This window comes from Macaca nemestrina, chromosome 20, assembly GCF_043159975.1.
Source record: "Macaca nemestrina isolate mMacNem1 chromosome 20, mMacNem.hap1, whole genome shotgun sequence".
NCBI lineage: Eukaryota > Metazoa > Chordata > Mammalia > Primates > Cercopithecidae > Macaca > Macaca nemestrina.
Window position 1 is genome coordinate 58,483,422 of NC_092144.1, and position 14,714 is coordinate 58,498,135.

Here is a 14,714-nt window from a genome sequence, read left to right on the forward strand (position 1 = left end):
GACTCCTGAGTGCTCTGCATGGCTACTTCCTGAAAAACAAGAAAGATGAGGCCAGGTGTGGTGGCTCACGCCTGTAATCCCAGCACTTTGGGAGACCGAGGCGGGTGGATCACCTAAAGTCAGGAGTTTGAGACCAGCCTGGCCAACATGGCAAAATCCACTCTCCACTAAAAATACAAAAATTAGCTGGGCGTGGTGGTGTGCTCCTGTAATCCCAGCTACTAGGAGGCTAAGGCAGGAGAATCACTTAAACCCAGCAGGGGGAGGTTGCAGTGAATGGAGATGGTGCCACTGCACTCCAACCTGGGGGACAGAGCGAGACTCTCTCTCAAATTAAAAAATAATAATAATAATAATAATAGAAATAAAAGAGAACGATGGGAGGATGCACAGGTGGATGCAACTGATACCCACGGAAAGGATAAAAAAAAAAAAAAAAGAGGCCAGGCGCGGTGGCTCAAGCCTGTAATCCCAGCACTTTGGGAGGCCGAGACGGGCAGATCACGAGGTCAGGAGATCAAGACCATCCTGGCTAACACGGTGAAACCCCGTCTCTACTAAAAAAAATACAAAAAACTAGCCGGGCGAGGTGGCGGGCACCTGTAGTCCCAGCTACTTGGGAGGCTGAGGCAGGAGAATGGCGTGAACCCGGGAGGCGGAGCTTGCAGTGAGCCGAGATCCGGAGCTTGCAGTGAGCCGAGATCCGGCCACTGCACTCCAGCCTGGGCGACAGAGCAAGACTCCGTCTAAAAAAAAAAAAAAGAAACTCGGCCAGGTGTGGTGGCTCATGCCTGTAATCCCAGCACTTTGGGAGTCCAAGACAGGAGGAGCACTTGAATCCAGGAGTTCAAGACTAGCCTGGACAACATAGTAAGATCCCATCTCTAAAAAAAAAAAGGGAAGGGCCAGGTGCAGTGGCTCATACATGTAATCCCAGCACTTTGGAAGGCCGAGGCGGGTGGATCACCTGAGGTCAGGAGTTTGAGACCAGCCTGGCCAACATGGCGAAACCCCATCTCTACTAAAAATACCAAAATTAGCTGGATGTGGTGGTGTGCACCTATAATCCCAGCTACTCGGGAGGCTGAGGCAGAATTGCTTGAACCTGGGTGGCAGAGGTTGCAGTGAGCCAAGATTGCGCCACTGCACTCCAGCCTGGGCAAAAGAGCAAAATTCCTCTCAAAAAAATAAATAAATGAAAAAAATCTAAAAATTTTTTTAAAAAGGAAACTCTAGACCCCTACCTCATACCATACATGCAAATCAATTTGGCATAAGTCACAGACTTCAATGTGGGAGCTCAAACAATGAAACTTCTAGGAGAAAACACAGCACAATGCCTTTGTAAACTCAGGACAGGCAAAAATTTCTCAGGCAGGCCACAAAGTCACTAACTACAAAAAGAAAATTTCATAAATTAGATCTCAAAACTAAGAAACTTCAGTTCATCACCAAAAAAAGTGAAAAGGCAAGCTACAGTATAGGAGAAAATATTTACCAAAAGTCTAGTGTCTAGAATATACAAAGAACTCCTACAACTCAGTTATAGCAAGAAAACCCAACTTTTAAAAAAACGAGTGCACAAGATTGAACAGGAACTTCACAAAGATATCCGAATGGCCAATATGATACTCAATATTATTAGTCACTAGGGAAATGCCAATTAAATTAATAGAGATAGTACTGCACAAACGTTAGATGGCTAATATTAAAATGGCCGATGGCCGGGCGCGGTGGCTCACGCTTGTAATCCCAGCACTTTGGGAGGCTGAGGCGGGCAGATCACAAGGTCAAGAGATCGAGACCATCCTAGCCAACATGGTGAAACCCTGACTCTACTAAAAATACAAAAATTAGCTGGGCGTGGTGGCACACACCTGTAGTCCCAGCTACTCGAGAGGCTGAGGCAGGAGAATCGCTTGAACCCAGGAGGTGAAAGTTGCAGTGAGCCGAGATCACACCATTGCACTCCAGCCTGGTGACAGAGCAAGACTCCATCTCAAAAATAAAATAAAATAAAAAATGGCTGCCACTAGGAAGCAGTGGAGAGGGTGTGGAACATCTGGGACCCCCATATGCTCACATAGGTGAGAGCATAAAATCTTGCGACCAGTTTGGAAAACTGTTTGGCATTTTCCAATAAATATCAACATATACCCACCCTAAGACCCGTCAGTCACATTGCTAGGCATTTATAGACAGACAGATGTACACGGATGATCCATAGATGAATACTGGATAGATGAATGGATGGGTGGATGACGGATATGGGACAGTGGGAGGGACAGCATCTGTTTTTCAGTGTTTTGTGAAACAAGTGGAATAATGCCTAAGTGCCTAGCAGAGTGAATGACACATAATAAACATTGCTATTATATTTTATCATCATTTTCTTTACAAATAATAACATTTTTGGTAACTAAGACTAAGAAGAAATTTGGTAACTAAGACTAAGACTAGGAAGACAAAAGTCAAATGTCATTGCAGATAAATGGATGAACAGATGGATGTGGGGCTGTTGGAGGCAGACGGATGGATAGACAATGGATGGAGGGATGGATGGATGGATGGATGGACGGACATGGGACAGTTGGAGGGATAGACCCTGCATGGATGGATGGACATGGGACAGTTGGAGGAACAGATCCTGGATGGATGGATGGATGGATGGATGAATGGATGGATGGATGGATGGATGGATAGATGGATGGATGGATGGATGGATGGATGGATGGATGGATGGACGGACAGATGGATATAGGACAGATGGAGGGGTAGACCCTGGATGGATAGATAGATATGGAACAGATGAAGGAATAGACCCTCGATAGATAGATGGATATGGGACAGATGGAGGGATAGACCCTGGATGGATAGATAGATATGGGACAGATGAAGGAATAGATCCTGGATGAATGATGGATAAGGACAGTTGGAGGCATAGACCCTGGGTGGATGGATGGATGGATGGATATAGGACAGATGGAAGGGTAGATCCTGGATGGATAGATAGATATAGAACAGATGAAGGCACAGACCCTGGATAGATAGATGGATATGGGACAGATGGAGGGATAGACCCTGGATGGAGAGATAGATATAGGACAGATGAGGGAATAAATCCCGGATGGATGATGGATATAGGACAGTTGGAGGGACAGTCTCTGGATGGATGGATGGATGGATGGATGGATGGATGGATGGATATGGGACAGTTGGAGAGATCAACCCTAGATGGATGGATGGATGCACTGATGGATGGGTGGATGGATGGGTGTAGCACAGCTGGAGGGACAGATGCTGGATGGATAGATGGACATGAGACAGTTGGAGGGATAGACCCTGGTTGGAAAGATGGACAGATATGGAGCAACCAATAAGCAAGTGAACCAGGTTGTCCATGCAATGCCTCCAAGCCCCACAGGCTAATGGTGTCCTTCCAAGTGGAGAAGCCAGGCTTGGGAGGGGGCGCCCGTGGGTGCTCACCAGCCTTGAGCTTCTCCAGCTGTCCCCGCACATCCTGGAAGCGGGCCTCAAGGCGCTCAGCCTCCATGCGCACCTTGTCCATGCGCTGCTGCAACGCATTCAGCTGCTGCTCCTGCAGCAAATGCCGGTCATCCTTGCTGGTACGCGCACTCACCAATGCCTCCTGCATCTGTGGGGACAGGGCTGAATGTTGGGCCAGATGGCAGCCTCGGGAGCTGGGGGGTGTGGAGCTGGGAAGAAGAGGCAGGAGGGGGGCTGAGGGAGGGGAGGGGGCAGGGAGGCAGGGAGAAGAGGAGGAGATGGAGAGGGCAGGCCTCACTCACCTCCTTGATCTCTTCCTGCACATGCTCCAGCTCCAAGTTCTGCTCATTGATGAAGTTGAACTCAGCAAAGTTGCGCTCCTCGACTGGGAAAGTTGGGCAAGGCGGGGCCCAGAGAGAGGAAGACAGAGATACAGATACAGAGAGAAGAGAGACAGAGAGGCACACAGAAGGCCAGAGAAAGTGAGGATGAGGAAGGCCACACAGAGACCAAGGCAGAGAGATGAACAGAGAGGAATCACAGAGACCAAGAGGCGTGGGAAGATATGGCAGGGGCGACACAGAAACACATAGCAAGGCAGAGGGAAAGCCGGAGAGACTCGGTAACAGCAAGGGAGACGGGGAGATGCAGGCAGGGAGAACGGTAGATATGGGTAAGGAGAGAAACAGAGAGGGACGGGGTTGAGGGAAGGATGTGGAGAGTGACCCCAGGCCCAGGAGTGAGGAGGGGATGGGGAGAGGCAGAGACAGGGCCACAGTAAGACGCCAGTGGACATGGGTGGCGGGTCCCAGGCCTGACACCTTGCTCCTCCAGTGCAGGTGGAGGAGTCCCCAGAGCCAGAGCTGAAGCCAGCCTGCACTGGACTCAGGGGGTGCCGGGGCCCCTGGGCCTCCTCCCCCCACCCAGGGCCCCACTCACTCTCCAGATACTTCTGCACCAACAGGTCGGGGTCGCTCTCCCCCATCAGCTGGGACAGTTTATTCAGGGCGTCCTCGTAGCGAAGCACCAGCCTCTCCTGGGAGGTCTTCCGGACGCCCTCGGCCACCTCCCGGGCTGGGGGAAGAGAGAACAGCAGGTCGGCCTCCTGGGTGGCCTCCAGCACAGAGACCTCCTGGGCGAGGGTGAGCAAAGCGTGGTCCCGCCCGGGGCACCAAGGAGTGCTGCAGGTGCCCCAGGGGCGGCCAGGCCCTCGAGATGCAAAGGCGGCAGCCCCGGCCTCACCCTGCTTTTCACGCTTCTCCAGGACATCGGAATCCGGCTGCCTGTCGTTGTTTTTGAGCTTCAGGAAGCGGTGCAGCTGCTCCAGGTGTGAGATCTGCCGCTGCAGCACCTGCGCCTCCGTCTCACTCTGGGCCTCCTCCTTCTCCGCGCGCTCCCGCAGCAAGCCCATCTTGGCCTTCGCCTCCTCCCTGGGGGGGTCAGCCGGGGTCAGGATGACTGGAGGCTGGGCTGGGGTCGGCCTGGGATCCTGGGGATGGGCGGGGTCAGCCAGAGGTTGTGGGGGTGGGGTGGAGTCAGCTGGTGTCCCAGATGGGCAGGGCCAGCCTGGGGTCACAGGAATGGGGCTGAATCAGGTTGCAGTTATCCTGTGGTCACAAAAGCAGAGAACTGGCTGGGCACGGTGGCTCAGTCTGTAATCCCAGCAATCTGGGAGGCAGGAGGATCACCTGCGGTCAGGAGTTTGAGACCAGCCTGGCCAACATGGTGAAACCCCATCTCTACTAAAAATACAAAAATTAGCCAGACCTGGTGGTGCATGCCTGTAATCCCAATTACTCGGGAGGCTGAAGCAAGAGAATCGCTTGAACCTGGGAGGTGAAGATTGCAGTGAGCCGAGATCGCACCACTGCACTCTAGCTTGGGTGGCAAGAGCGAAACTCTGTCTCAAAAAAAAAAAAAAAAAAAAAAAAAAAGACGGAGGCAAGACCTTCAAAAGAGTCCGACATCATATTAAAAACCCAACACAAAACTCTCAGTGTGCTGCTGGCTCACGTTCTTTCAGCAGCCTGCTCTCCTCATGCTTCAGAGTGTGCTGTCTCTCTGTGTAAACCCTCTGTTCTCTATTTGCCTTCAGTAAAGTCTCTCTGTTGATTAAATCAGTCTCTAGGCCGAATTTTTTCTCCCAAGTAAGACTAAGAAGCGAGGATTCCTGCACTTCCCGGTGGCGGGTACAGTTTCCTTTTGGAGTGATGGAAATATTTCAGATCTAGACAGAAGTGGTGCGGTTGCACGACCCTGTGAATGGACTAAATGCTGCTAAATTCTGTACTTGAAAAGGGTGAATTTTGCCATGTTTATTTTAACAGAGAGAGAGAAAGAGAGAAATCACAGAGACCCTAAGGCAGACCCAGGCCACAACTGATGTCGATCAGGGACCGTGAGAAAACAGAAGCCAGAGAAGAACTCAGTAGAAGGTAAGGAAGCGTTTGGAGCAAGAGGAGAAGAGGGCGAAGCTGAGAAAGAGGCAGGGATGGAGTGAGAGAGAGAGCCTGGAGCTCATGAGAGCCCCAGAGAAGGAGAGAGAAGCCAGCACCTAAAGCAGCTTCAGCTCTTCAACTCCTTACAGCGTGTCTCTATCTGAAGGTGGCCCGAGAGAATCTCTGTCCCTTGCAACCAATGCTGACAAATAACAAATTCGCCAGATGCTTCCAGGAACCCTGCTGCACTATATATGTGCTAGATGCACTTTTTTTTTTTTTCTTTCTGAGACAGAGTCTTACTCTGTTGCCCAGGCTGGAATGCAGTGGTGCAATCTCGGCTCACTGCAACCTCTGACCCCAGGCCTCAAGCAATCCTCCCACCTCAGCCTCCCAAGTAGCTGGGACCACAGACACTCGCCACCGCCACCATGCCCAGCTAAGTTTTTATATTTTTGGTAGAGATGGGATTTCACCATGTTGGCCAGGCTGGTCTTGAACTCCTGAGCTCAAGCAATCTGCCTGCCTTGGCCTCCCACAGTGTGGGGATTACAGGCGTGAGCCACCGCGTCTGGCCACTAGATGCATTCTTATGTGCTAGATGGGGTCAGTAGAGGTTAATTTACATGCCCAAGGAAGAGAACAGGACCAGTGGGGTGCAATGGCTCATGCCTGTAATCCCAGCACCTTGGGAGGCACAGCGGGTAGATCATGAGCTCAGGAGTTCAAGACCCGCCTGGCCAAGATGGTGAAACCCCGTCTCTACTAAAAATACAAAAATCAGCCAGGCGTAGTGCCGAGCACCTGTAGTCCAAGCTACTCGGGAGGCTGAGGCAGGAGAATCGCTTGAACCCGGGAGGTGGAGGTTGCAGTGAGCCGAGATCACACCACGGCACTATAGCCTGGGTGACAGAGCCAGACACTGTCTCAAAAAAAAAAAAAAAAAAAAAGAACAGGACCATGAGAGTGGAGGTGGGGAACTGGTGGGGGAGAGAGAGAAAAGGGGGATATTATGGGGGGAAAAATAGCTTCTGACGTCTGTTTCATGAGCCCTGAACCTTCCCACCACTGCTTTATGGAAAGGTATGTCCTGAGTCATCTGGGTCCCACAACCCCAGGATACCCGCAGTCCCTACCTGACGGCGTAGGCAGAGGTGGAGGAGAGGATAAGGGAGCTGACCAGGTGCCGCAGGTGGTGGATCTCCTGTGGGGGGAGGAGAAAAAAATCAGTGCCACTTCTTACAACCTCACTGCTCAGAGTCTTTCCTCTTGGCCCCATGCTTCTCCAATAAAGAGCAAAGCTCTTGAGCCTTCCAAATGTGGACCCTCCTCATTAGTGACTGCCCATGAAAGGGATTTTAAAGAGGTATGAGACAAACTGATAAGCTGGATCAAAAGGCTCTTTCTGTAGATAACCACAAACTAAGAAAATATTTAGTAACCTATGGGGGCTGGGTGGAAATGAGGTGGGGGAGATGGAGAGGAAATGATGTTTCTCTAGGAAACCTTTTAGAACAGTTTTGATTTGAGAACCTTGTTAATGTTTTACATATTCATAAAGGAAATTAAATCAATAAAGAGAGGAGAGAAAACTAAAACTGAATGCAAATGGAAGCAAGTGAACTTAACTGTATTTAAAAATACTAACAGGGCCAGGCGCGGTGGCTCACGCCCATAATCCCAGCACTTTGGGAGGACGAGGTGGGCAGATCACCTGAGGTCAGGAGTTCGAGACCAGCCTGGCCAACATAGAGAAACTCCATCTCTATTAAAAATACAAAATTAACCGGGCGTGGTGGCGCATGCCTGTAATCCCAGCTACTCGGGAGGCTGAGGCAGGAGAATCGCTTGAACTCTGGAGGTGGAGGTTGCAGTGAGCCGAGATTGTGCCATCACACTCCAGCCTGGGCAACAAGAGCGAAACTCCAACTCAAAAAATAATAATAATTATTATTATTATATTAATAACCACACAGAAGGTCAAAAGAAAAGGAACTAATCCAAATAACTTCTGAATAGAATAATTTGAAAAGATAGGCTGATGCTCATGCCTGTAATCCCAGCACTTTGGGAGGCTGAGGCAGGCGGATCACCTGAGGTCAGTTTAAGACCAGCGTGGGCAACATGGTGAAACTCCATCTCTACTAAAAATACAAAAATTAGCTGGGTGTGATTATGCATGCCTGTAATCCCAGCTCCTTGGGAGGCTCAGGCAGGAGAATCACTTGAACCCAGGAGACAGAGGTTGCAGTAAGCCAAGGTCATGGCCACTGCCCTCCAGCCTGGACGACAGAAAGAAACTCCATCTCAAAAAAAAAGAAAAGAAAAAAAGAAAAGATATATAAATACTCATATTCTCAGAGGACAAAACAAACTGCAAACAAATCCTGAACCCTATTTATCAGGTTTGGGGGTGGTGGTATGGCTGCGGTAATTCTGTAATTCTTCTGTATGTGTCATATGACTCAGCAAATGAGTAAGTATGTTGATGTGGTTGGGAACTGGTGTTCCCACTGTGGGAGAAGAGAGCCAGAAAGATGAAATGAAGAGGCCAGGCGCAGTGGCTCACGCGTGTAATCCCAGCACTTTGGGAGGCCGAGGCAGGCGGATCACCTGAGGTTGGGAGTTTGAGACCAGCCTCAACAACATGGAGAAACCCCGTCTCTACTAAAAATCCAAAAACTTAGCCAGGCATGGTGGCGCATGCCTGTAATCCCAGCTACTCGGGAGGCTGAGGCAGGAGAACCGCTTGAACTCAGTAGGCGGAGGTTACAGTGAGCCAAGATCGCGCCATTGCACTCTAGCCTGGGCAACAAGGGCAAGACTCCGTCTCAAAAAAGAAAGATGAAATGAGGAATGCTCAGGAAAAACCTGGTGGTACCGGAATGGAATCAGAGGAATCAGCGTGAACTCACTATTGTAAAATACGTCAGCCAGGCGCAGTGGCTCATGCCTGTAATCCCAAAACTCTGTGAGGCCAAGGCAGGGGAATCACTTGAGCCCAAGAGATTGAGAGCAGCCTGGACAACACAGTAAGACCCCATCTCTACAAAAACTAAATAGAATTTTAAAACATAGGCTGGGCGCGGTGGCTCAAGCCTGTAATCCCAGCACTTTGGGAGGCCGAGGCGGGCGGATCACAAGGTCAGGAGATTGAGACCACAGTGAAACCCCGTCTCTACTAAAAATACAAAAAACTAGCCGGGCGCGGTGGCGGGCGCCTGTAGTCCCAGCTACTCAGGAGGCTGAGGCAGGAGAATGGCGTGAACCCAGGAGGCGGAGCTTGCAGTGAGCCGAGATAGCGCCACTGCACTCCAGCCTGGGCGACAGCGTGAGACTCCGTCTCAAAAAAAAAAAAAAAAAAAAGAATTTTAAAACATATAAAATATGTGTGCTTCCGAGCTCTCTCCAGAGAAAGGGCCTCAAAGCAATGACACCCAAGTAGCAACGAACTCTCTTAGTGCCTCCACACCTACTCTTCCCCAGAAAGAATCGGGACTCCTCAGAACAACGGCCAACCCCAGGGATGGGGCAGAACAAGGTCCAGATTACCTCGGCTATCTTCCCGTGCCAGAGAGTGAGGAAGTACTCCCCAAAAGTGAGGGGGTGTGTCCAAAGGCCACAGGAGCCAGCTTGAAGGGGCCCCCCCAACCAAATCTGGGGCAATTTGAACACTAAAATGAATGGCAGTTACAGATTGTCATCTATGAAGTCACAATACATTCATGCTCACTGACAAGGAGAAAGAGAAGTTTTTCCTTTTTTTTTTTTTTTTTTTTTTAATGAGACGGAGTTTCACTCTTATTGCCCAAGCTGGAGTGCAATGGCGCAATCTTGGCTCGCTGCACCCTCCGGCTCCCTGGTTCAAGTGATCTCCTGCCTCAGCCTCCCAAGTAGCTGGGATTACAGGTGCCCGCCACCACGCCCAGCTACTTTTTTGTATTTTTAGTAGAAATGGGGTTTCACCATGTTAGCCAGACTGGTCTCAAACTCCTGACTTCAGGTGATCTGCCTGCCTCAGCCTCCCAAAGTGCTGGAATTACAGGCATGAGCCACCGCCCCCGGCTGAGAAATGTTTCCTTAAGGAAAATGCCATCTTATAAATGTGGGAGAAATGATAGAGTTTTTTTAAATCACCCTTTTGCAGCCATTACAGTAATAACCGTTCAGGGAAGAATCATTCATGGATGCTAAAATTGATGGCAGTAGCTGCTGGCTGGGGCTGCACACTCCATGCAGCCGGTGGGAGCCCTGCCCCTTCTGAGTTGGGGTGGGAGCTCCCCGGATGCAGCTGTAGCCATCTGAACCACAGTTGCAGACCCAGGCCTTCTGCTCCACGAAGCAGGCAGCAGCCGGGCACAAGCGAGGGTCCTGCCCCTTCCGAGTTGGCAGGGTGGGAGCTCCCGGAGCGCCGCTGCGGCCACCCTCCCAACCACAGGACCTAGGCATCTCTGAAGTTCTCTGCAGCCTGCACCCTCAGAAGCCCAGGAAAGCACCCCCCGATCCCTGCAGGCTCAGAGGTGTCTGCTCCTGCTGCTCGGCCTCTCTCCTCTCTTGCACCCACTCTGATCTCAGAGAGGGGTTGGGGTCCAGCCCAGTGCCATGAATGGCAGCAGGAGGCAGACACATTCCTGGGCAGAAGAGGGCAGGTCCCCAGTAAGGTCCCTCCTTTAGGCCAGGGAGGGCCTGACGTCTGGGGGCCAGGTTGCCAGTACTGTAGAACGAGTGGGGACTTGCAGCGTCTCCTCCAGGCCTGCCCATGGCCACCCACGGAGCTACCCTCTCTGCTGAGAGCTTCAGAGGCCTGCAGACATCTGAACAACCTGCCTGCGGAGAGGAGCCACCCTCTCCAGGGCCTCCTCACGGCTGATAGCTGAACACTAGACGAGACCACCTGCCTACAGAGGAACTGCCCCCTGCAGGTCTCCTCTGAGCTGTCTTTTTTTTTTTTTTTTTGAGACGGAGTCTCGCTGTGTCTCCCAGGCTGGAGTGCAGTGGCGTGATCTCAACTCACTGCAAGCTCCGCCTCCCGGGTTCACGCCATTCTCCCACCTCAGCCTCCCAAGTAGCTGAGACTACAGGCGCCCGCCACCACGCCCGGCTAGTTTTTTGTATTTTTAGTAGAGACGGGGTTTCACCATGTTAGCCAGGATAGTCTCGATCTCCTGACCTCGTGATCCACCCGCCTCGGCCTCCCAGAGTGCTGGGATTACAGGCTTGAGCCACCGCGCCCGGCCTCCTCTGAGCTGTCTTAACACTCGATAAAGCTCCTCTTCATCTTGCTCCTCTCCACTTGTCTGCCTACCTCCTTCTTCCTGGACACAGGACAAGAACTCGGGCAAAGGCACCACTGGCCAAGGAGGTTTCCAGCCAGAAAAGTGACGCCCGAAAGATCCCGTAAAAAAATGATTGAGTGAAGGTGTGTCAGGGGACAAGATATTTACACAGTCTCAGAGAATCTCCCCACGGACCACATATTCACTACGAAAAGGAAAACTCTCCATTGCAAAAACCTGGCTAGCCAAGTGACCAAAGACAACACCACTAGTCATGGGACAAGCTGACATCAGGTGCCTCCTGAGATCCTGCACAGGAAGGACACACTATCACTGCTGTGACATTCCCCCCAAAGTGCAGACACCAAGTCTAATCATGAAGAAAGATCAGAGAAACCGGCCGGGCGCGGTGACTCACGCCTGTAATCCCGGAACTCTGGGAGGCTGAGGCGGGCTTATCACCTGAGGTCAGGAGTTCGAGACCAGCCTGACAAACATGGAGAAACCCCGTCTCTACTAAAAATACAAAATTAGCCAGGCGTGGTGGCAGGTACCTGTAATCCCAGCTACTCAGGAGGCTGAGGCAGGAGAATCACTTGAACCCGGGAGGTGGAGGTTGTAGTGACCCGAGATCGCACCATTGCACTCCAGCCTGGGCGACAAGAGTAAAACTTCGTCTCAAAAAAAAAAAAAAAAAAAAAGACCAGATAAACCCGTGTCAGGGGACATTGCACAACACAACCAGCCTGGATGCTTCCAAAATGTCAACGTCATGGAGAAAAAAAAGCCCAAGGGACTGACCCAGATGAACAGAGCCAGAACAACCAAATGCAACGTGGCATTCTGGACCAGAGCCTAGAGCAGGAAAATCAAGTTCACTGTAAAGGACATCATTGGGACAATCAGTGCCTTGAAATATGGACTATTTAGAATTCTAACAATGCTAATGTCCCTGACTTGGATAACAGCACTAAGTAAATGGCGTTGTTCTTAGGAAATGCTCACTAAAGTACTTAGGAGCATAATGTCGACAACATATTGTCAAACAGTTCAGCAATCAGGATAATAAATTATTTTCAGCAAAACAATAATTACACACACAAATAGTAAGAGTTGGGGAGAAAGAGAATAAATGTGGCAAATTATCAAACTTGGTGAAAGATATATAGGAGTTATTTGTACAATTCTCGCACCTTTTCTATAACTTGAAATTATTTCAAAATGAAAGTCAAGACCAGACGCAGTGGCTCATGCCTCTAATCCCAGCACTTTGGGAGGCTGAGGCAGGCGAACTGCCTGAGCTCCAGAGCTCAAGACCAGCCTGGGCAACATGGTGAAACCCTGTCCATAACAAAAAAAAAAAAATCGGCCAGGTGCAGTGGCTCACACCTGTAATCCCAGCATTTTGGGAGGCCAAGGCGGGCAGATCATGAGGTCAGGAGATCGAGACCATCCTGGCTAATACGGTGAAACCCTGTCTCTACTAAAAATACAAAAAATTAGCGAGGCGCGGTGGCAGGCACCTGTAGTCCCAGCTACTCAGGAGGCTGAGGCAGGAGAATGGCGTGAACCTGGGAGGCGGAGCTTGCAGTGAGCCAAGATCGCACCACTGCACTCCAGCCTGCGCAACAGAGTGAGACTCCGTCTCAAAAAAAAAAAAAAAAGAAAAATCGTTTTAATTAGCTAGGCGTGGTGGTGCACGCCTGTAGTCCCAGGTCCTCAGGAGGCTGGTGCACGAGAATTGCTTGAATCTGGGAGGCACAGGCTGCAGTGAGCCCAGATCACCTCACTGTGCTCCAGTCTGGGTGACAGAGTAAGACTCCAACAAAACAAAAGAAAAGAGAAGAGAAGAGAAAGAGAAAGAGAGAGAGAAGGAAAGAAAGACAGAAAGAAAGAAAGTCAAAAGAGACGGGACAGGGCTGGTTCTTCAAAAGATCCCCGTGGAATGTATAATAAATGGTCTTGCAATAGTCAGGCAATAGATTGCCCTGGGTAATACTATTCAGAATGACACTCTGCTTTCTACAACTATAAATGAGGCCACTTTTTGTTGGAAGTGTCCTCCAACATTTCCCAGGCCTCCATGCCTTCTGGACTAAAGCAAGCCTACAGCTCTAGTCAATTCCATACTTGAGGCCTGAGTGCTAGAGCAGGAAGGGCAAACAGCTGTGGGGAGGACCTGGGCAGGGGTCCCTCTCTCCTCCCCTGGATTTCAGGGCCACTGACCTTCTTCAGCTTGCGGTCCATGTTCAGATAGCGGTTCCTGTCGATCCGCAGCAGATCCAGCTCCTCCCGCAGGGCCGCGTTCCGCACCAGCTGGTTGTCAAAGTGACAGATGACCTGGGAGTAGAAAGGCGGATGGAAGAGTGGGTCTGAGGCCAGGCCTGCCTGCCTCCTCCAAGCTCAGCCAAGGAGGAGATGCTTATCAGAGGTGGGGCCGGCCTGTTTCCTGAGAAACATCGGTTCTTTGGGGTTCCTGAAATCAATGTCCACTCCCCTCTAAGGACTCATCAGTCTCCTTTCCTTGGGAACCTCCATCCCTCCAGAATCCTGTGTCCTGACACACATGTGCACACACTGTCCACCATTTCCAGAACCCAACGACCATGCCCCATTCTTCCCATAACCCCGCAATTCAGGTCGAGGGACCAGGAGGCTGACCCTCACCCTGTCCAACTGGTCTTCTAGGATCCTGATCCTTCGCCCGATCTTGACCTTCTGATCCAGGACGAATCCCGAGGACCTGACATTCTTACTGTGGGTAAAGATCCGTGTCTCCCACTCCTGGATCTAGAAGAAAGAGGACGGTACCCGTTTATGGTTGCCTGAATGTGGGAGAGATTGAATGGCCGAGGGAAAATGAGTCACTAAGCATGGCAGACATCTGCTGTCCCTGTAGCCCCAGAATAACATCTACCCTTCTGCTGACACTATCCAGCCCTCCATGTGGTTCTGGTGGGCCTTCCACCCACAGTGTGTCACCCTGTCAGCCACATGACCCAGGTCTGGACACTCACAGGGACTGGCCTAGAGATGGGAACGCGACCCCATAGAGCCAGCCTGACTCGTTTCCTTTTTTTTTTTTTTTTTAATGAGACAGAGTCTCGCTCTGTCGCCCAGGCTGGAGTGTGCTGTGGCGTGATCTTGGCTGACTGCAACCTCCACCTCCCAGGCTCAAGCAATTCTCGTGCCTCAACCTCCCGAATAGCTGGGATTACAGGCACGTACACCACACCCAGCTAATTTTTGTATTTTTAGTAGAGATGGGGTTTCGCCATGTTGGCTGGGCTGGTCTCGAACTCCTGACCTCAAGTGATCCACCCGCCTTGGCCTCCCAAAGTGCTGGGATTACAGGCAAGAGTCACGGCGCCCAGCTCTGACTCGTTTCCTGATAGTCTGGGGGAAGCACATGAGATGGAAGGGTGGGATTCCAGGACTTCTGCTGTCATAGCCCCACCACAGGGAGGATCCTGGGAGGATGAGGCCAGTGGAC

The 14,714-nt window shown here is 50.9% G+C and overlaps 1 protein-coding gene across 13 annotated transcripts in view; it reads right to left on the reverse strand.

The window, feature by feature from the left end:
• Positions 1–14,714, reverse strand: part of ODAD1 (outer dynein arm docking complex subunit 1) — a 28,586-nt gene that overhangs the window by 3,059 nt on the left and 10,813 nt on the right. For all 13 annotated transcript variants that reach the window (XM_071087337.1, XM_071087338.1, XM_071087335.1 and 10 more), the window contains 7 exons: positions 13,889–14,011; positions 13,448–13,561; positions 7,082–7,149; positions 4,750–4,937; positions 4,447–4,581; positions 3,810–3,892; positions 3,487–3,655 (listed from right to left, as the gene is read on the reverse strand). In XM_071087337.1, coding sequence (XP_070943438.1) covers positions 3,487–3,655; positions 3,810–3,892; positions 4,447–4,581; positions 4,750–4,937; positions 7,082–7,149; positions 13,448–13,561; positions 13,889–14,011 — 880 coding nt within the window. The remainder of the gene's footprint in view (positions 1–3,486; positions 3,656–3,809; positions 3,893–4,446; positions 4,582–4,749; positions 4,938–7,081; positions 7,150–13,447; positions 13,562–13,888; positions 14,012–14,714) is intronic.